The sequence below is a fragment of the Nuphar pumila genome, chromosome 5 (genome assembly GCF_984573655.1).
Source record: "Nuphar pumila chromosome 5, dmNupPumi1.hap1.1, whole genome shotgun sequence".
Lineage (NCBI taxonomy): Eukaryota > Viridiplantae > Streptophyta > Magnoliopsida > Nymphaeales > Nymphaeaceae > Nuphar > Nuphar pumila.
Window position 1 is genome coordinate 40,830,977 of NC_143253.1, and position 23,098 is coordinate 40,854,074.

Sequence of the window (23,098 nt, forward strand, 5' to 3'; positions counted from 1 at the left end):
CACGGGTGAATGTGGTGCACGATAATCCATATACGAATTTGATATTTGATGCCGCAGGAACAGAACTGGGTTCTACTATGAGTTCTAATGATGTAAGAACTGCCGTAGATGAAGAATCACCAAACGATGCAGCTAGTAGATTTTATGATTTACTTAGAGATGCTGATGAGCCACTTTGGAACGGTTGTGAGAGTCACACTATCTTGTCTGCAGTTCTTCAACTAATGAATTTGAAGTCCGAGTATAATTTGAGTCAATCATGTTTTGACCGTTTGTGCATGATTGTGAAGAGTATGTTGCCTAAAGATGAGAAATTGCCACAAAATTTCTATCGTGCGAAAGTTATGGTCAACGCTCTAGGTATGGGTTACAAAAAGATTGATGTTTGTCCAAATCACTGCATGTTGTATTTCAAGGAGCAGGAAAACGACATATCATGCCCGTCATGTGGGCATCCTCGGTTCAAGCCAAAGACAAGAGGCAATGGTAGCACGAGATCAAAGGAAGTTTCATACAAGTCGCTCTGCTACTTTCCTATCACTCCTAGATTGCAGCGATTGTATATGTCTTCAAGGACAGCTAAACACATGAGATGGCATGCAAATAAAGTTCGACACGATGAAAACAAGATCACGCATCCTGTTGACGCTAAAGCTTGGAAGCACTTTGATCGTACTCATCAGAACTTCGCAATGGAAGTGCGAAATGTTAGACTCGGTCTATGTACAGATGGATTTAATCCATTTGGGGATAGATCAACTCCATACTCATGCTGGCCAGTATTTGTAACTCCATACAACCTTCCACCAAGCTTGTGTATGAAACGTCCAAATCTTTTCTTGTCTCTGTTGATCCCTGGTCCGACCTCACCTGGCCAAAATCTTAATGTATATCTAAGGCCATTGATTGATGAATTAAAAGTACTGTGGGATGATGGTGTTACCACGTATGATGCCTACAAAAAACAAAATTTCAACATGAAGGCCACTGTTCTATGGACAATCAGTGACTTCCCTGCATATGGTATGTTATCTGGTTGGAGCACACATGGGAGGTTGGCTTGTCCGTACTGCATGGAGGATTCCAAAGCTTTTAGATTGAGGCATGGAAGGAAGCCTTGCTGGTTTGATTGCCATCGTCGATTTCTACCCAGCGATCATCCGTTCCGACGTCAAAAGAATGCATTTAAAGCAGGCACAACTGAAACGGAAGGTCCATCCTCAAGATTGTCCGGCATAGAGATTCTAAGAAGATTGCGATACTTTCCAGATGTATTAACAGATGCCCGTAGTACTACACCCTTCCGTGGATTTGAGAAGGATCACAATTGGACGAAAAAATCTATTTTTTGGGAACTACCGTATTGGCCGACCCTATTGATACGACATAATTTGGATGTGATGCATGTAGAGAAAAATGTGTTTGATAATGTGTTCAATACAGTAATGAATATTAAAGGAAAAACGAAAGATAATCCGAAGGCCCGTATGGATTTAAAATTAATATGTAAAAGACCAGAATTGGAACTCAAAGAGTATAATGGCAAAGTACTGAAACCAAAGGCGAAGTACGTGCTCGGACCTGATCAAATAAAACATGTATGTCAATGGTTGAGACAACTGAGATTTCCAGATGGATATGTCTCTAACATTGCTCGGGCTGTGAAGATTGATGATGGACAGTTATATGGGTTGAAGAGCCATGATTGTCATATCTTTATGCAACGATTGATACCCCTAGCATTTCATGATATGTTAGACAAACCTATATGGGGGGTATTGTCTGAGTTGAGCGGATTTTTCAGAACATTGTGCGCATCGGAGGTCGTTGTATCAGATGTAAAGAATCTCGAGGACTCTGTCATCACCACTATTTGTCTGTTAGAAAAGATATTTCCGTCAGCATTTTTCGATGTTATGGAACATTTGATCATACATCTGCCATATGAACTAAGGGTTGGTGGCCCTGTGCAATATCGATGGATGTACCCATTTGAAAGGTATATGTTTTTTTTATATTTGTCTCTTTAATGACAGATATTTAAAATTTGAAATGTATATTCTTGTCAGATGCATGTTCGACCTAAAAAAAAGGTTCGTAATAAAGCAAGAGTAGATGGCTCTATTTGTGAGGCATACACTTTAGAAGAGATTTCAAATTTCTCATCTATGTACTTTGAACCTCATATTCCAACACGTTACACATGCCCGCCCCGTAACGATGATAGAGAACAAGTAACTGTAGCTGACAAGCTGTCGATATTTCAACCACTTGGGCATGCATTTGGTAGTTGCCGATCAAGGCTATTGACAGATCGAGAGCAAGATGCAGCACACATCTATATTCTTTTTAATTGCTCAGCGATCGACCCATACATCGAGTAAGTATATGTATATGCAACTCAATTATAAATCCTTTTATGTTCTATATGTGGATAAATGGCTCGGTAATATAAGTATTTGTGGTTTGTAGACGATTTGATCTGGAGTTGCAAAGCGAAGTTTCACATCTCACTGATGCAGAAGTACAAAAAGAACGTGAAACTAAGTTTGTGGAGTGGTTGAAACAGTTGGTAAAGAAACTAACATAAATTTTGTACTTATAAACAACACTAAGTTACTTAATTGATCGTGATCACAATAATTGTTTATGTCTGTGCGTAGGTTCGCCATGGTGATGTTAAAGATCAAGGAATATGTGATTTAGAAAATGGTCCGACCAAAGTTGTGCAATGCTACAACGGGTATATCGTAAATGGTTATTGATTTCATACAAAAGACTACGGTATAAACAAATCAACGATAAATAGTGGCGTGTGTGTCAAGGGTAGCAGCTACGGTGAAAATGAACATGATTACTACGGTGTTATAGAGGAAATAATGGAGTTGACTTACTTAGGCATGAATAACAGGGTTACGATATTCAAGTGTCATTGGTTTGATCCAACTGCAACAAGACTCGACAAAGCTTCAGGCATTGTGGAGGTGAATCATAAATCCAGGTTTGGAACATATGAACCATTCATATTAGCCTCGCAAGCTCAACAAGTTTATTATACTTCATATCCGAGTATAAAAAAGTCAGATAGAAATGAATGGTGGGCAGTTTGCAAGGTGAAATCCAAACTATACCCCAAGTATGATCAGTTACAGGAAGATGAGTTAGCTGAAGACAGTGATTACTATCAATCAGATGATGTCTATGACTTCGCTTATGGTCACGATGTTGCGCATGATATGCATGTCATATCTCCATTGACCGATAAAACATTCATAGAGGAATGTGATCCAAATGATGTACCAAGTGGATGGGCAAACAATGAAGAAGAAGAAGAAGAAGAAGAAGAAGAAGAAGAAGAAGAAGAAGAAAAAGAAGAAGAAGAAGAAGAAGAAGAAGAAGAAGAAAGTCAAACTAGTGACGAGGAAGAATTCTCAAGCTAGTGAGCAAAATCTTATACTACAAACCTCTATTTAAATGCATTGTAATACTTGATGTGAGTTGTATTGCAATACTTGGTGTGAATGATTAAAAATTTTATTTGAATGCATATTAATACTTGATACGAATGATTCAAATGCATTGTAATACTTGATGTGAATGATTTCAATTATCTGAATGTATTATAATTTATGCAATTAACGAATGATTTGAATTAGTGCAATACTTGATGTCAATGATTTGAATTATTTGAATGCATTGCAATGCTTGATGTGAATGACTTGAATGCATTGTAATACTTGATGTGAATTATTTGAATGTATTGTATGACATATGTTATTTGTTAGAATATGGTTCATGGAGGTTATAGTGGTCGCTCATCCAGTAGTAGCCAGGCTCAACCTTCATCTTCACGGGCTCCTGTGATAGGTATATCATATAACTAATTAGATGCTTGATTAGTTCAAATGCACATTCTGAGAATTTCTAATGTATTTTTTTACAGATGATGTTGCGCCTGTACACGACCCACCTACACCAGTTGATCACACAAGTCAATAGCCAACACAGGAAACAAGGTCTTCTCAGGCTGGCACAAGAAGACTCATTCGAATAGTGTATATCGATAATCAACCGTAAGTATTTTGTTTTCAATTATTGCATATCTTTTAAATATTTTATATTGATATTTACTGTGTAACAATTCATGTGCAGCACGAGGTTTGAGCCACAAGAAGTAGTACGAGAGATTAGGAATTCACTTCTTCAACATCTACCAGGACCAGTTGCTCAATGGAAAGAGTACCCAAAGGAGGTGTTATACAGATTGTGGTCCTCATTCATGGTATACAGTTGTTCCTCATAGTTAATGTGTTTCATATTTAATTTATTTAAGCAATGTCTACTAACTTTCTGAAAATATTTATAGGCTTCGAATCGCTTCGCAACTACGGTGGAAGAAAATGATGCAAGGAAGGTGTGGCAGAAGGTGGCTGCCAATCGATTTGCAGACATGCTGCACACTATGAAGACTGCAGCAAAAAAAGCATCTGGCGTAGTAGATGATCCATTACTGTGGAAGGGCCATGGTCCTATTACTATCAGGAGAGATTACTGGGATGAAATGTGTGATAAGTGGGCGAGAGATGCATTTAAAAATCGCTCTGCGAAGGCTTCACAAAATCGATCGAAGATGCCCGAAGCCCATCTACACACAAGTGGATCTAATACATTTGGGAGTCACCTAAAGAAAATGGTAACTCATCAATATATAATATTAATTTTATAAGTATTGTTGCAAACTTGTGTACTAAATCTTTTGTCATTTAACTTCGCAGGAAGCAGAAAAAGGAGGCAGTGTACCATATAAGGATGTGTTTGTAGAAACACATAAACGGAAGACCACGGGAGTCTTCGTATCAGAGAAGGCGAGAACGACAACGGTATGTATTAATTCTATTAATAATCATTGCAATATATATGCAAGTTATCATAATGTTATCATTAATTATTAATGAATACTTTAAACATTATTTTGTAGGAGGCATATGAGCAACAGATGGTAGAGCGATATGGCGATGACGCTACTCAGCATCCATCATTTGATCCTACAGCATGGGTGACTGCAGCAGGTGAACCCAAAAAAGGTCGCGTGTTCAGGTTTGGGAGTAATATGAACACTTCACCAGTTATTGGTTCTTCCAGTTACGGCTCACCGACTTCTTGCGCCGACATAAGCTCCAAGCAGCCGACTATTCTTTCCGGTGATGATGTACGCCAGATCATTAATGAATCACTGAATAACTACTTTCAATACATCGTCGCCCCCTTTCTCCGAAATGAGATCAAGGCCGCTGTTCAGGATAGGGGATCTTCGATTCCAGGTCCCTCTCAGGTATAATCACATATTCAGTTTTTTGACTGCCTTAGAGCACATATGAGCATGCTATAATAACATATAGAGTTTTTTTATTGCATTAGAGCACATATGAGCATGCTATAATCACATATAAAGTTTTTTTGTCTGCCTTAGAGCACATATGAGCATGATAGAATCACATATAAAGTTTTTTTGACTGCATTAGAGCACATATGAGCATGATGGAATCACATATAAAGTTTTTTTTACTGCATTAGAACACATATGAGCATGCTATAATCACATATTCAGTTTTTTGACTGCCTAAGAACACATATGAGCATATTATAATCACATATTCAGTTTTTTGACTGCCTTAGCACACATATGAGCATGCTATAATAACATATAGAGTTTTTTTACTGCCTTAGAACACATATGAACATGCTATATATCATTTATGATAGAATCACATATAATTTTTTTTGCTTTGCCTGCCTTAGAGCACATATGAGCATGCTATATTCACATATTCAATTTTTTGACTGCCTTAGCACACATACGAGCATGATCGTATCACATATATAGTTTTTTGCCTGCCTTAAAGCACATCTGAGCATGGTAGAATCACATATAGAGTTTTTCTAGATGCCTTAGAACACATATGAACATGCTATAATCACATATTCAATTTTTTGACTGCTTTAGCACACATATGAGCATGATAGAATCATATATATATATAACTTTTTGTCTGCCTTAGAGCACATATGAGCATGATAGAATCACATATAAAGTTTTTTTGACTGCATTAGAACACATATGAGCATGCTATAATCACATATTCAGTTTTTTGACTGCCTAAGAACACATATGAGCATAGTATAATCACATATTCAGTTTTTTGACTGCCTTAGCACATATATGAGCATGCTATAATAACATATAGAGCTTTTTACTGCCTTAGAACACATATGAACATGTTATATATCATTTATGATAGAATCACATATAAAAAATTTGGCTTTGCCTGCCTTAGAGCACATATGAGCATGCTATATTCACATATTCATTTTTTTGACTGCCTTAGCACACATACGAGCATGATCAAATCACATATATAGTTTTTTGCCTACCTTAAAGCACATCTGAGCATGGTAGAATCACATATAGAGTTTTTTTAGATGCCTTAGAACACATATGAACATGCTATAATCACATATTCAATTTTTTGACTGCCTTAGCACACATATGAGCATGATAGAATCATATATATATATATATATATATATATATATATATATATATATATATATATATATATATAACTTTTTGTCTGCCTTAGAGCACATATGAGCATGATAGAATCACATATAGAGTTTTTTTATTGCCTTAGATCACACATGAGCACATGATAGAATCACATATAGTGTGTAATTTATTTCATTATATTTTGTTTATCAATACTGACTGTTCTTTTCTTGTGTAGGCTGCTAGCGATAATCAGGGTAGTGGAGCTGAAGGGACATATAAAGACAATGAACAAGAAGACGCACAAAATTTTGGCGATGATTAGAGGACTGTGTTGAAGAAGTTCTATTTTTTTTATTTTTCCTAATTATAATTGTTGAATTGTAAATAATTAAACTTCTTAATTTTAAGGTGGAACGATTAATTGTTGTAGATTCTTGTTATATGAATTTTTTTGTGTGGTTTGTTTTTTATTTACAGGAAATATAAATTGTACAGGAAATAGAAATTGTACAGTTCTCGGTATTTAATTTTCAAATAATTTTTTTTTAAATTTTTTTTCGTGTTTGCGACGGATTAGCGATGGAACCATCCGTCGCTATTCATATTAATCTAGCGACGGCATAGCGACGGAAGTAAATCCGTCGCCAAGCCGTGGTCGCCGTTTAGTACCGGCGGATTGGCGACGGAATATAGCGCTCGTTATTCCATCGCAATTAGCGACGGACTTGGCGACGGAATAATTCTGTCGCCAGTTAGCGTCGAAATATTCGCGACGTAAGCATACTGTCGCCTCGTTGTCGCTAATCCGTCGCTAATCATGTTAGCGACGGATTAGCGACGGAATGTGGTCGTCGCTAATCTACTGCTTTGTTGTAGTGCATTTTCTTAGACTGGTCTTCATGAGCTATAACAACCTTATGGTGAATTAATTGCATATTTTCAAGTAACTCTCTTGATACTTTTCTCATGCATACATAGGCTTTTTCACTTTTCGATGCCAAATTTGCAACATGCACAAGTGACTTACAAAGTTGTTGGTAACGGGAGGCTATGTGGCACTTCTCATCAACACTAGATGCACTGACATTATCTGTATTCAGCAGTTCAATCTTTGCTTGTCTCATCCATCTTCACATTAAAGATGACTCAAGTATTTCTTGATTAAGTGCCTTTAATGCATAGCGATATAAAATACCTTTAAATTCGTATATTTTGCACGTACATTCAACTGTTTTCAGGGGCGTAACTAGGATTCTAGGATTCATGTGAGGGGGGGGGGGCAAACAGGGGTGTAGCAAAAAAAAAATGGTGTGATAGTCTGGGGTTCGGGGGCAACGACCCCAATTTTTTTTGAGATAAAATAAAAAATGGCTACAATTATTAATACAAATATATTTCATAATGACAAATCAAACTATTTGCTGCAGTCAGGACTAGGCTAGGACTGGGATAGAAAAATGGATAAAAATCTATTTCATATGGAATCAGAGTTGGGCTAGGACTGGGCTTTTAATTTTTTTTTAACTTGGATGGGAGGCAGGACTTGGCTACAACCCAGTTCTGCCCCCCCAGCTTCGCCTATGACTGTTTCATTGTCAACATTGTACGTAACATGTGTTTCTTGCCTTTTTGGATGTTCTTCGTCCTCCCATACAATATGATATTTATGTATATTCTCAGTTTGCATACGTCATTTTATGTTGCAATTCATGACATGTATAACCTTCTTCTTAATATATTCAAATATATTTAGTGTATATAGCTTTGCAGGTCACATCAATATTTTCATGCTCAAAGTTACAGGGCGTGTATTGAAGCATTTCACATCTTGTTCAAGCTCATTTTGTCTAATACTGTCAAAAAATAATTCATATTATTCAATGATGCAAAACATTGTTAAACATGAATACAAGGTTTTCTTCAGTGTGGCATGCATAGATTCAGTTCTTTGTGTGCTTATCATACCTGCATAAAAATATTGTCTTCCATATATCAATGCCTACTTCTCTTTGTCTGCATATAGATTTTATAACCACACACAGTCTTCAAGCTCGTACATCTGAATCATTTCCTCCCAATTAGACATAAAGGTGATCTCGTCTATGCTCTCAAGTACACACATTGTAAACTTTTTATCAAACTCTATCTTCTGATAAAATATGTGTCCTATGTTTTTTGCTGTATTTTGAAAGATATGCCACAAACATAGGCGATGATGTGCATCTGACCATATATGAGATACTACAGCCGCAATTGCATGATCACCATCTGTAAGTACAACTTTAGGGTACTTCACATTCATTGCCTGTGTAAATAATCTGAACAACCACTCAAAGGTTTCCTTGGTCTAGTCATACAAAAAAGCATCGCCTATAATGCAACTTTATGAGTGATGGTTCACTCCGATAAACTACATAAATAGCCACTGTTCAGTATTAATCTTCACTATCATATAAAAAACAAATACATCATTGAAACATTCATAATCTACTATTGACTTTGAATCTGCCCAAAACATATTCACAGCATATCCATCTTTATCTAGTTGCATTGCACTAAAGAAACCAGGGTCATTATTTGATTTCTTCTGTAAGTAATCAACCAAAGAACATATTTCTTCATTCTTCATGTTATCTGTCCTCTTCCTTCTCAAGTGGTTTCTTAGATCCATAGGTGTGAATGACATATTCTTGCGATCATCATCTATGTGCGTGCATAAATTGTATGTATTTTTTGGTGTAATGTTGACGTTATCAACTATTTCAGCAATTGTAGTATGCGCTTCAATTACTTTACGATGTGATCTTAACATAGGAGTCATAAATGAAGCTGCTAATTCATAGTTATGATCACTGATTAAAGTACAAACTACATATTTCTCATTTAGAAGTCTTCTTAACACCATTTGCACTGGACAACCACATCTTGAATTGCTCCTTGTTGGATTTCCACTTGACTTCTTTCAACCTTCCTTAGAACAAACATATGTCTTTCTCACCATGACATCCTGTGCATTTTTTGACTAAGAATACCTTCTAACACTGAAGCCAAGTTTGAAGGCATAATCATTGTAAAATTTCTATGCAACTTCTTCATTATTAAACTACATTCCTTCTACAGGAACAAAGTCAAGTGTACTGTCATGACCACCTACCTCATTATCGAATTGCATTTCTTCTACTGGAACATTCAAGTCATGAGTGAATCCAATGCCTGCACCCTTCTTATTATGTACATCATTAGTGCACATGTTCACTTCTTTAGGTGTGTCATTAGTATAGGTCTGAGACTGCTTGACCTAGTCTAAACCCACTTAACTTGGCTTTAGCCCAGATGGGTCTAATCAAAGTCAAACCCCATTTTGGTTCTAACCTAGGTTTGATTTACCTAATCTAGACTTAGCCTAGTTGAGCTAAGTCAGAACTCACCTAACCTAGTTGACTTGGACCTAACCTAATTTGGTCCAAACCACTTAGGTTTAGCAGCTTGACCTGCTCTTCCTTTTTCTCAACTAGTCCAAACTCATTGGACCTAGTTTAGCCTTTCGAAATAAGAATCAAACCCATTTCAGTTGAAACTAGATTCGAAGTAGCTGAAGTCATTCTTCACTAGTCAGAGGGTAAGTTTGATTCGCTGATCACTCTGTCACAAGTATTTGTTGATTTTTGAGTTATGATATATATCATATACGTTTTAAAAGTAGTATCTAACCCTAGTCCTTGGTTTACACCCTCTGGGATACTTCAGTGTTCATGCACGTCTCCTTGCGACTATCGTTAGATATATTACGATAAAAATTTTTGCTTTATGTAGTATATATGTATTTGAAATTGCCACTACATCGAACGATGCCAAGGCTTCTGCTTTCTGCAACTTATATTATGCTTTTAAGATTTGCCATCGTGTCGAACGATGCTAATGCTCCTGCTTTATGCATATTACATATATATGTATTTGAGATTGTCGCTGCGTCAAACGATACCAAGGCTCCTGCTTTCTGTAATTTAAATTATATTTTTAAGATTATCATCGTGTCGAATGATGCAAAGGCTTCTGCTTTCTGCAATTTACTTTATGCATTTAAGATTGCTGTCATGTCGAACGATGCCAACACTTCTACTTTCTGCACATATATATATATATATATATATATATATATATATATATATATATTTGCTTTCTGCAAGTTATTTAGTTCGGTTTCTCCTGCCAAATATTAAATATGCTTTCATTTATGCTGCTGCACTATAAAGCACAAGCTCTTGCTTATATTACATATAGCTGTGAATAAATGAGTGTTCAAATGAAGATTAACTCTAAATCGCTGATGTGATTTCATATGCCACTCTTCGATCAAGATTCTTCTTGACGAAAGAAGCCTCTATTGAAAATGCTTTGCTCTTGTACAAAATCATTTTTTTTGTAAAAACCTTAGTAACTTTCGCATGACCTAGCTATGACCCAAGATTTCAATGAACATCGATTGATGCAAAGTATGCACAATAGTGCACATCCATTCTTGAGTTCAGCGTAGCGTTCCTTGATCAAAGAGAGAAAGTGCGTTTGAAATTTTTGAAAAGATGCTCACTGAGCTTAAAAGAAATACATACTTTTTAATTCAAAGAGAGGAAGTGCTACCAAATTTTTTGAAGAAGCTCAACAAAGCTCAAAAAGAGTGTAGCATGTTACTTCATCATACAGAGGAGGTGCTGTTGAAATTCTATCAAGTACCTTTTTATAAAGTAAAAAGTGTTATCTCGCTTCCTCCGTTAAAGAGAAGAAGTGCTACTAAAATGTTTGGCAGAAGACTTGTCTAAATGGCACAGATATGCCCTATTGTTGGAACTCTGTTGGAATTGCTCATTCCACCATCGCCTGTAAGGGCACCTTACTCGTAAGGGCCAGTACGTCAGAGCAGTGGTTGCGCCTTGACTAGGCCAAGTACTTGTTGCGATTATATACGCTGAGTAGTCGAACCATTGAGATCGTGTTATATACATGCTTATAGAAAATATCATTGCACAACTAAACTCGTAAGGACCAGAGAGCCAGAGTTCTATGTCCACCCAAAAGAGGTGAGGTGCTCTTGATGGTCGTAGATGCCAAAAGCAGAGTCAAGCATGCATATGAATAAAGCTTAAAGGTCTTCAAGACGACATAGTTGGACCGTGCTTCAGAATACTGAATGGGGTCGGGGTCAATATTTCCTTAGTGCAGGATACACTAGTTTGTCTGAGTGGCATTCGAATATCCGACAAGTAACAGTTAGACCGTCGGACCCCTTTAGGACTATTGCTCATTGTGGCAGACGGTGATGGTACAAACACGAGTAACATGTATTTTATTATGAACCAAAGAGTTCAGGGGACCTCCTGTCACTCAGGAGGTCGAGGTTATCCTTAAGATCTGATGATTGAACCTAACTACTGCAGTAGATGATGCATCGAAACTGGCCTGATAGGGTTATCCCGGTATGAGTTCTATCACCCTACCATAGATAGGGTCAATATGCCTCTGAGGTATTTAAAATATATAGAATAATAAACCCCTAGAATATCGCATTGATGCCGAAGTTTAAGCTTCTCCCATGTACTAAGGGGTGAACAGTTAATATCAAAACAATGCATTAGTTTTAGGTTCACCTATGTATGAATGTATGAATGAATGTGTGTTATTTTGATAAGTCTTGCATAACTTTGAGAAATGTGTCAAGATCGATATACTACTAGACCGATAAGGCAAAGACCCATGTTTTATCCGCACGGCTAAGCTAAACTCGATCAACTCGCGCTTGGATTCGTAAGATATGGATGTAACAAGTCTTGGAAACTTGAGCTCGATGTTCTAATTGAGGCCTAGAAGAGGCTCATATGATATATGCCAAGTCTTCAAGATTTGAGTGCAATGTTTCAATCATAGCCTTGAGGAGGCTTTCACGATATACGCTATGTCGTGGAGACTTGAGCATCATTGTTGCACACTGTGACCCTAAGTGGTTTGCGCATTTTCATGAGTTGATACTTGATTAAATGCATGATTGAATGCTTTCTTAACAAACCAACAATGGTTCTGACCTAGTTTAATGGGGATTACAGGAGTTGAACTTGTGATGTGATATGCGGAGCAAGGCAACATTGAGTTTTAGGGTTTCTCTAGACAGTATTGCACTGCTTTCTTTATAAAACTAGTTTCATAAAATATTGCTTTTTCAAATAGTGGTGTTTGTAATAAACAACTCATTTTGATAAATAGAACACCTTGGTGGTCAATGAGTACTTGGCCACATACCTGTTACTTGCCCAAAGTTTTCTAAAAACTCATGACTTATTATCGTCTATTTCCACTGCTAAAACCTTTTATAAGTTTCATTGCAAAGAAAAAAAAAGAAATCCATAAATTTTTAACTTAGTATTGTTTTGAAAAATCCAGTGCGTTATAGAAACATTTATAACATAGATACATACTTGTAAAGGCTTTCTTACTCGCATCTCGTGCCATGCAAACCAACTATTGATCTTTGGGAGACTTTTTAAATTTTTATATTTGTTTAATTCATTTAATTTTGACTTGTAAACAATTGCTTTATGAAATAAATAGATTGGATTTACTATGATTTGGTGGTTGATGATGCATGAAATGCATATCATTTTTATAGAATATTCATATATTTTTATGTGTTTTGAAGGTTTAGAATCCATGTATTGATGTATTTAAATACAAAGAGGCCATGATTCAAATTTCACTCAAATCAGAGTTAAAATAAAGAAAATAAAGCATTTTTAGGGTTTTGGATCAGTTTTTGAGGCAGAGAATCTCGATCTGACCCAAGAGCTCAAATTTGGATCATGGATTGGATCCAAAACCTAAAGATCCACAAACCCACATGCCCTAGTGTTGAGCCTTTGAATACTTTCCAAAACCCCCCTCTTTCTGATGCATTTAAGTAGTTAGTTGTAAATAACATAGAGTTTTAGCACTTAGTTAGATTTAGTTTAATCTTTAGGTAGTTTATAGAATTAGTAGACACTTAGGTAGTATAAATAATTCAGAAAAAGAGGAGACCACATTTCTAGGTCTTAGAAAACTTGCCCAATCTCCTCTATCTCTCTTCCTCTCTCTCCTCTCCTCTATCTCTCTTCCTCTCTCTCTTTCACACGGCCTTCCTTGCGTGTTTCTCTTTTCTTCTCTTTCTTTCTTCCTTTCTCGCCTTTTGTTTTTGTTATTCTTTGTTTGCTGTGCTGTTCTTTTACATGTGTTGCATATCTAAGGTGAGTTTCTCCTCGATGTGTGCCATCTGTATCAACGAGGAGTAGCCATGCTCTTCCTCATTGTGGCTTTCTTCCTCTCTTCTTCAGCCTTCTCCCGATTGGCTCTCGAACAAGTGCAGCAACATAGAGAGATGTGGCAGACCTCTAAGGAACATGTTGGGTGTGCTTTCCAACCCCACTAACCATTCTTCCTCCCCCTCCATCGGTGGACATCCCTTGAGGTTGACAAGCAACCTACAGGTTAAAGGTTAATTACGTCAAGCACAAGAAAGCTATAGTTGGTAAAATAACAAAAATGCACCTGTGGCTTGGAGAAAGCTTGAGCAACTGCATTTAGAATTTGCTCTAGTTAATTTTTTTTATTTTGCGACTTAATTGTAGTTGTTTTAGTTCATTGTAGATAATTATTATATTAATAAATTAAAATACTTAGATTTAATTCTGAATATCATCATGTTCTTTGTGGATTCAACCCGTACTCACTATGAAAGTGGAAAGTCAGTTTTTATATCATTTGGTTGACGATTTTCTAAAATTTTTACTAAAAATATCTTTTAAAAACATTATTGCAAAAGTACAACCAGTGGTGACATTTTTAAATACATGTAACTCACCCAAAATGTTTAACCAATTTTAAAATAATATTTTCGTTGTGATTTCATATAAACGGGTTTTATCAATTGGTCAGCTTATCTCAAATGTTGTTCTAGAAATCTAGTAAGCACTACTGCTTATACAGGCTGACTCCTTAGAGCATGATTCAATTAAGGCAGTACCATTGACGAGAGACTTAATTTAATGATTCTTTTATGTAATATGTTCAATCACTTTGATAACGATTGTTTCATACTGGATCTGGTACGATACGGCTAAAATATGCTCACGATTGCGCTCAGGTGAGTCATCTAGGGCTTGGTACGGTTGAAATTTACTGTTAGTAAAGTCGTTGCATCATTACATATTAAAAATAAATTTTTTTTTTAAATATTTTTTGGTTAAAATTTTGGAGCATTACAGAAAGTGCTACACTTCAAAAAATAAAATGCCTGATTAAAAACAAATTATATAGAGAGTCAATCTAGCATAAAATGTAAAAGAGAAGCAGAGTCCATCAATCTCTGAAAATAAATCAAAGTGTAAGCCTAAGCAATCAACCAAACTATAAGGAACAACATGAGTCCATAAGAAATGTTGAAAGGTCAAAACCAAGGATTAAATTTGATTTAGAATCCTAGTCACATTAGCATTGCAATAAACTTTTACTATTCCTGAAGAAAATGACTCAGAAGATTCTTCCCAAAAATATTGACAACAAGCATGTTTGCATTTGCTATACACAAGTTATTGGTGATACATTAAGACATTACAAGTTCTTACCTATTTTCATATTTTACAAATAGAAAACATATTTTTTCAACATAAGTTATTGATGACAGATACATTAATTAAGCCATTATAAGTGCTTCCTGGTTTTCACATAACAACGACTATCCTATCAAAAGAATCAACACACCTTCTCTTATTAGGATACATGATTATCAAGTATCTCACAAAAAAGCACACCACCTGAACAAAAAAATTAAGAAAACCTATCCCTACGTTTTATGTAGTCTCAAAACAATAAATCCCTTGAAAATATGAAGAGTATATGAGTACATGAGTGGCCAAATAAATAGGAGAAAATAAAACCCCTAAATATCTTTAGGCACTAAACAATAAAGTAAAACCCAAACAACCTGGTCCGAAGAGATTGGGCAGGATCGTCAGTGGTGTCACCCGAGTAAGGAGGAGGATTGGAGGTGGTAGCTGGCGATGGTTGAGAGAGAGAGAGAGAGAGAGAGAGAGAGAGAGAGAGAGAGAGAGAGAGAGAGAGAGAGAGAGAGAGAGAGAGAGAGAGAGAGAGAGAGAAGGCTTGTCGAGCCTTTTTAAAATATGACTATAACGGTGATATAACTATCGCCAGTGTCATATAGATCTCGCTGTTATTGATCTATAACAATGAGATTTTGTGACCATTAAATATTGTCATTAAAGTGTTTTAATGATAATATTTAACAGTAGATAATCTCACTTTTATACATATGTCTTTAACGATGATATACCTCTCGTCATTATAGAGTGAAGCCCTATAACAACGAGATTCAAAACTCGCTGTTATTGATCTATAACAGTGAGATCTTTTGTCGATTAAATATAATCGCTAAAGTGTTTTAACAACAATATTTAACAACCATATAATCTTGTCATTATAAACATATCTTTAACGACCATATCCAAATGTCGCCATTAAAGATGTCTTTAACTGCAAGATGTGTGTAGGGGCAAGGCATTCAAGGCTCAATCCACCTCAGTGTTATTGATGAAGCAATAACGGCAAGATTCATGACCGTAATAGAGTAATAATGGCAAAATATTTACATCGGTGCTATTACCTATCAATTAGCAAGAACAAAACGCTCGCCGTTATTGCTTTATCAATAGTGGCAAGATTTTTTCTCACCGAAAATGAGTAACTGTTATTGACCCTCATCCTTGTACTGTGGGGAATTAGAAAGAGAAGTGACAAGAGGAAGTGATTTGAGAAGCGAGTGAAAAGGAGTCTCGTCATTCTCTCCTTTTGGGGGAAGTGTGATGCTTCTCACTTTGAAAAGTGTGTCCCCCACCCCACCCCACCCCACCCCATACACACTCAAAAGACTCATGCACCCATAACACAGATACACACACATAGGGGTGGCAATCGTGTCGGGTTGGCGGGTCAGCATACCACAACCCGAACCCGACCCGTTTATTAAATGGGTCGACTGTGGCAAACACGACCCGCCAACCCATTTAATAAATGGGTTGGGTCGGGTAAACAGGTTCTCAGGTTCGCGGGTCAGGTTGACGGGTCGGGTTGATGGGTTGACGGGCCGACGGGTTGGCGGGTTGACGGGTCGGGTTGGCGGGTTGGCAGACGGGTTGGCGGGTTGACCCACCCGCCTAACCCGTTTATTAAACGGGTCAGCCGGGTTGGCATACCCCCAACCCGAACCCGACCTGTTTAATAAATGGGTTACGCGGGTCGACCCGTTTATTAAACGGGTTGGCTTAAGCCCAACCCGAACCCGCCTAAGAGGCGGGTTGGCGGGTCGGGTTGGCAGGTCGTGTCAGAAATTGCCACCCCTACACACACACATACACCCAATACATTTTGGGACCCCATAGGGTCACCCACACTGCTGATGCTAACTCTACACTTCCCCACCCATCTAAGATCATCATCAGGCCATGTCAATAACAAGCACTCTCTAAGGCTCTTCTCTAGGGATCTATGCAGCATAGGCAGTTTATATTCCAAGCCTTATACAAGAATACATATTTATGAACATTAGAGAAAAATATGCTCCATGGTCAGTGAACACTGACTTCTTATTCATGCTTTAACCATAGCAGCAGTGGGCAAGCAATGGTACATTTCCTGCGTTGTTTTTTATTACACGTAACAAAGAATTATTATCTCCATTTATAAAATCGAGGCACATGTGAGTATGGAGTGGGCATGCCATCAGAGGGGAATATTTGCATGTGCATACGATGGAGGTGTGTGTGTGGAATGACTGAAAATAAAAGGACGGACGGGGGGAGGGGTTCAATTATTTGTCATCAACAAGTAGCAATTCCCGACTCTCGATATTCCATTGTCTTGTTCCTACTTGGTCGTATGAATGGAGAGCCTCTGCTGCTGAAACATTGATTGGTTATCATCTCATCTCAGACAATGTGTACCTTATAAGCAAAACAATTTAATTGAGAGAGGATCACGTCACAGACGGAGGTGCCTTGGATGCCCATCAAAACAATGAATTGTGAACCGTTCATTTGAAACCATTCTAATGCCATCCATCTCAAATAAAAAACACATTGGAAAAAAAGAGTGGGGACCATCCAAGTGATAGGTATCCCGTTCTTACAGGTTTTCCATCAACGCAACCTCTTACCTGATCCTTGATGAAAGTATTAAAAGTCAAGGAGTTGTGAGTAGTTTTGTCAATGTGTAATGTGTAAAGATGTTATGGAAAAAATTGATATTTAAATAATGTAACACGGACAAGATTGAACATGAAGAAATTGTTAGTGTGAGTTTACTACGTTATACATGTACACTGTGGGTAACTCTCAAGTTATCTAATAGATATAGTGGGTCAGGGAGGAAAATGTGTCAAATGTAGAGCCATTAAGATGACATGTGAAGAGCATAAAAAGACGTTAAATGAGTAAAGGTATGCAAATAGTGATTATAGTGGTGTATGTTATTAGTAGTCATTAAAAGAAAAGCCAAAAGGTTGTCATTTATGCATGAGAGCTGTGTAGAAAGGGCTCTTAATTTTATATATACATATGGGCTATATATTTTGAGTACGAGTAAAGCTTATTATTCAATAGATTGATGTTTTTAAGAGTTTTATTCTTCCTTATGCGAGATTGAAAGCTTCCTCTAATATTTGTCTTTTAATCCCATCTCATTTTAATTGTTTTCATAATATATGGATTCATATTCATCAAAGATTTTTGGACGTGGAAAGCCATGGAAAGCAGAAAATTGCTTTCTCCACCCGTGACTACCTTTTATATATCGCCAATAAAGCTGTTATTTATGTTGAACGCGTATGTGCAGGTGTCCGACATAACATCGAACTTCGAACTCTTTGAGTTCGATGTTTCACCCTACTATATATATGTATATATCGAGAGAGAGGCTACTGTCTTATGTCTTAAACCATCCTTAATGGCGTAAGGGGCAAATTTTTAAGTGTTTGCTTAATCTGAATTTACACATGTCTCTTCTATAGCTTACTTTATAGAAAAAAAACATTCATTAAATTTAGCATTTTTCATGTTTAGGTTTTTTGTCAAAGTGATAAAAAATCAGAGACACATATTACACTAAAACTTGAGGAAATAAAAATAAAAAAAATTATTTGATTGTTTTTTCAGGGAAGGCAATTTGAATTCATTTAGTACTTATGTAAATTATTCATTACATTATTCACTGTTACAAAACGTTTCCCATTACATTGAAAACACCACGCATAGGATGCTGCCATCCTGTGCTTACTTAAAAATCCAACCCCATTTGACAGCAACTCAGCAGTTTGCAGCATAGAATCTGTTTTCAAATAGTGCTATCTTCCTCTTTTTAACAAGTGCTTCTTTTCCCTGCTTATGGAACAAGACTTTGTCTTCCTGTTTTTGCAGCAGTTTCCTTCCCTGCATGACAGTGGCACAGCAGCTTAAAGATTGCTGCTGTTTTCTCCTGCTTTCAGGCAATTTTTTTATTAGATTGATTCATTCCAAAGAATGGTTTCTCATCTATGGGATTGAACTAAGCAAAAAAACACTTGCAGTTGCAGCAACTATGTTTTTTAGAAGGTTTAAGATGTTCAAGACATAAAACTACTTAAGAGCTGGTAATGGCTGTCTTTGTCTTGCATTATCCGTAGAGTAGCTAATATGGCGGCCAAAAATAGAACTTAAAAGTCAAGCCTGCCATCTCATGCTGCCAGTAGTACAAAATCAATGCTAACCCTACGCGCGGCCGCGGGTAAGTGCGAAACTTACTTTTTAAAATGGATCACCGGGTTAGGGATCAGTTTTTTTTGTTTCCAATTGCAGCTCGGTCATTTTATTGCATTGCATAGAACAACGTTGATTCCTGAATATAATGTATGCTTTTCGGCATCATATGTCGATCATGACCATACAACCGATTTCATCCCAGCCATCCACATTCTTACTCGTTCATATCCTAACCGTGCAGATGCCATTTGGTTTGACGGCTAGGATAACATATGATGTGATCATTTTTTTGTTGATTTATTCAAGAAAAAAATCATTTTTCGTTGATTCTTAGATGCAAGTGACTAGAATGCATGCCAGCCAGGTTGGTGGTGAACAGATCAAGTGATACCGGAAAACGTGTTTTCTTAAATGTTTTGGCATAATCACCGTCCACCCTCGTGATCAACATTCAACAGCAACTGAAACAGGCTAACATGGGAGATTCCCCTACCCTTGTATTAGTTTTTGACAACCCAAATGTGTCACGGGCTCACGAGTGAAAAAGGACAACAAAAATCATTCTGGTCCTAGCAAATGACATTGCAGGTAAGTGTGTGTAGGTGGCATGGGTTGGTGAGTTTGCGTTTTAGGCTTGTTGTTTATTAGCAACCAATATTGATTTGAGTGTCAAATATGGAGAAGAGGCATTCTGATAGCAGAATGGGATCATGCATGGTACGGTCTCAAACTGTCATAGGGAAATATACGAGAGTGAATTAAAGTATCCCTGTGACATTGATGTTTTTTTTTAATGAACTGTAGCATAAGTGTCAAAGTGAGATAAAAGATAATCAGGAATCATAATAGAGAGTCTAATAGTTATTGGAGTGAAATGTATAGATTGAAGAAGGGCTACCAGCTGAGCTGCTCGGAGAGGTAGGGGAAGGCAGCTGGAAGCTCATGCACTATTTTTTCAGATGCTTGAGTTTAATTTATGAAGAGAAATCCGCATCCAACTTTATGTTGTTGTCTCTATGCTTTACATTGTAAGGGGAATTAATGATTGTATAAATTTTCATGTTTTATCAGAAAAAGATGTTGGTATGGGTGTAGAAACCTTTTGTCATTTGATTCTAGAGCAACCCATTTTTTTGTTTGTGCTCTATTTGTTGGATCCATCTATCATAAATGAGGAAGAGATCCTATTGGGGACAAAAACCAGAGCTGGCTCATTTACAGGCCCCAACATTGCTGGGCCAATCTGGGGCTCTAAAATGAAACTGGTTAGTTCAGTACTTAAGCTTAAAAAATGGACCAACTTTGGTTTTTTTTTCTTTTTTGAAAGAACCATTTTTTTGTTTGAGCAAATGATAAAAAAAATGATAAGAGCTTAAAAATGGACCAATTTTCTTTTCTTTCTTTTTTTAGGAGCAGTTAGTGCACGCCACCTTGTGTTAACGCTGCAAGTTAGAATCCTAACCGTGTGGTTGTATTGTATAACTGGTAGGGGTATGCCTAACCCCAATTTGCCTTTCAAAAAAAATGATAAAAAAGCCTTACAAAAAAGATCATATGTGCCCACAAGAAAGAGTCTTACAACGTGTGGCCGGTAATATTCAAACCCCACCGCACATCTCACTTAGAAAACTGTGATACATGTGAGAGTGGGGCACATGCACATCTCCATCAAGTGAGATGGACGGTAGTGATGGAATATAACATCATATAAAATATCATATAGAATATGATGGCAACTGCTCATCGTACATACGTGCACAGTTGTCGTAAATCATGATGGCGGAAATAATAGAGATCAAATTTACTATAGATTCGAGGGAATAAAAAAGGAACTTTGTAAGCTACTTCGTAGGCCCTTTCTTTTTTCCAAAAATATCCGTGACTGGCTGTTTTTTATTAACTAACCTTGAGACAAACACATAGGTGAAAAGAATACGAGAAGAGAGAAAGAGAGGTGAAAAGCAAGCATTTTTAATTTTAATTTTTAAACACGAAGATTTCCGTTCTAATGTACAAGATAGAACACAACTTAAAGGTTGATATAAGACGGGGGGTCCCCGGCTTGGCCAGCAGGGTGGTTGTGTGGGTGCTGTGATGAAGGCACCAGATCAAACCCACTGAGGCACCGGTATGTCCGTAACTTTCATAGGTGGGCCACGTAAGGCAGGGTGGTCGTGGGAACCCAACAGGGTTTTCCTCACTTCTTGCGGGTTCCTCGTCATCAATATAGATATATATATAACACTACGCTTGAAAGGGTTATTATAGATTCGATTTAGGGGAAAAGAGAGGGAATCTTATGACTTATAGTTGTTTTTTTTTTAACCGTAGCTTGGTAGTTTTTAGCCAACGTAACATGAGATAAAACACGAGTAGGTGAAGAGTGCACTGCGGGGGAGGGGCTAAAAACGAAAGCATGTTTATTTTAAACACTAATATTTTAAGAGAGAGAGAGAGAACACAACTCAAAGGTTGATGCGACAGTACTACACTTGCACCAATCTCATACAAAAACCAATGTAAACACAAAATCAAAACTCAGCAAGACCACCCATTAGACATCCTTTCATGTCTATGTTATCCATCTTCACGTACAAAGTTCTAGCACTCGTGTACCTGCACCCATAATGCAACACATCCTTTCTCAAATCAATCTATTTGTTCATTAAAAAAAAAACAGATAAAGAAAGAAAGAAAGAAAAGGCGGATAGCAGTAACGAAGATAACTGTCACAGCAGTAACAGTAGCATCAGAAAATATATGAGTTACTTGTTGCATATATACTTACTCGAGTGAGTTAGTTAGGGCAAGTGAAACCAGGGGGAGGGGTCTTGCCACAGGTGACAAGGAGTTTGAGTGCAAGGGGAAGGATAATATTGATGTTAAGCAGCTTAAGTTTGATGGTGGTGCAAAGGCACACAGCAGCCTCTAGCTCCACAAGCCCACCAAGAATAGGGCAGCAATGGTTGGTAACTGGGTCACCCACGCCAATGTGCACCAAACCACCCAAAAGATCAACACAGGCACCCAGTTTGAGTGTGTCAATAGGGCAGGTAGCCGGCGGCTGTGGTGGTGGTGGGCAGGGAACCGACGGTGGTGTCACCACAGGAGGCGCGTACACTGGTGGGGTAGTCACTGGAGGTGTGATCACAGGAGGCGTGTACACTGGTGGGGTAGTCACTGGAGGTGTGATCACAGGAGGATAGATGATAGGCGGTTTTACAATAACTGGAGGGATCGTAATCGGCGGTTTGACGATGATAGGGGGGATTGTAATGGGTGGTTTAACGATCACTGGGGGGACAGTGACTCCTCCCTTGGGTGGGTTCTTGTGGCTTTTCTTTGGATGGTGTTTGGAGCAAGACCCACAGGCCAAGATTGGAGGGGTTGTGATCATGAGAATGAGGAAGAGAGTATAGAGTTTGGATGGAGAAGAAGCCATGGCTCTTCTCACTCTTTTAAGAGCTACCAAACAACAAGTACTCAAGGGGGGAGGGGGGGATATGAGAGGGGGTGAAGTGTGGTGTGGTGGGAGAGGAGTGAGGCTGGCCTTTATAGAGAGAGAAAAAGGAGAGGGAAAACCCTAACAGGTGCACGTGAACAAAGCTAAGCATGGTGGAGCTGCCGTTCATGCTAGTTGGCATATAACACAATATTAATGTGAAAACAAAATTTACCATTTCCTTCAAAATTTTTTTACCATGACTATTATTTGTTAATA

General features: G+C 37.5%; 1 protein-coding gene across 1 annotated transcript; it reads right to left on the reverse strand.

Moving 5' to 3' along the window:
• Positions 1–22,173: 22,173 nt before the first annotated feature.
• Positions 22,174–22,896, reverse strand: LOC149837433 (uncharacterized). The gene has a single exon (XM_090007373.1). It carries the CDS (start codon positions 22,817–22,819, stop codon positions 22,175–22,177), a length of 645 nt encoding a protein of 214 aa, XP_089863499.1. The 5' UTR covers positions 22,820–22,896; the 3' UTR covers position 22,174.
• Positions 22,897–23,098: the final 202 nt, after the last annotated feature.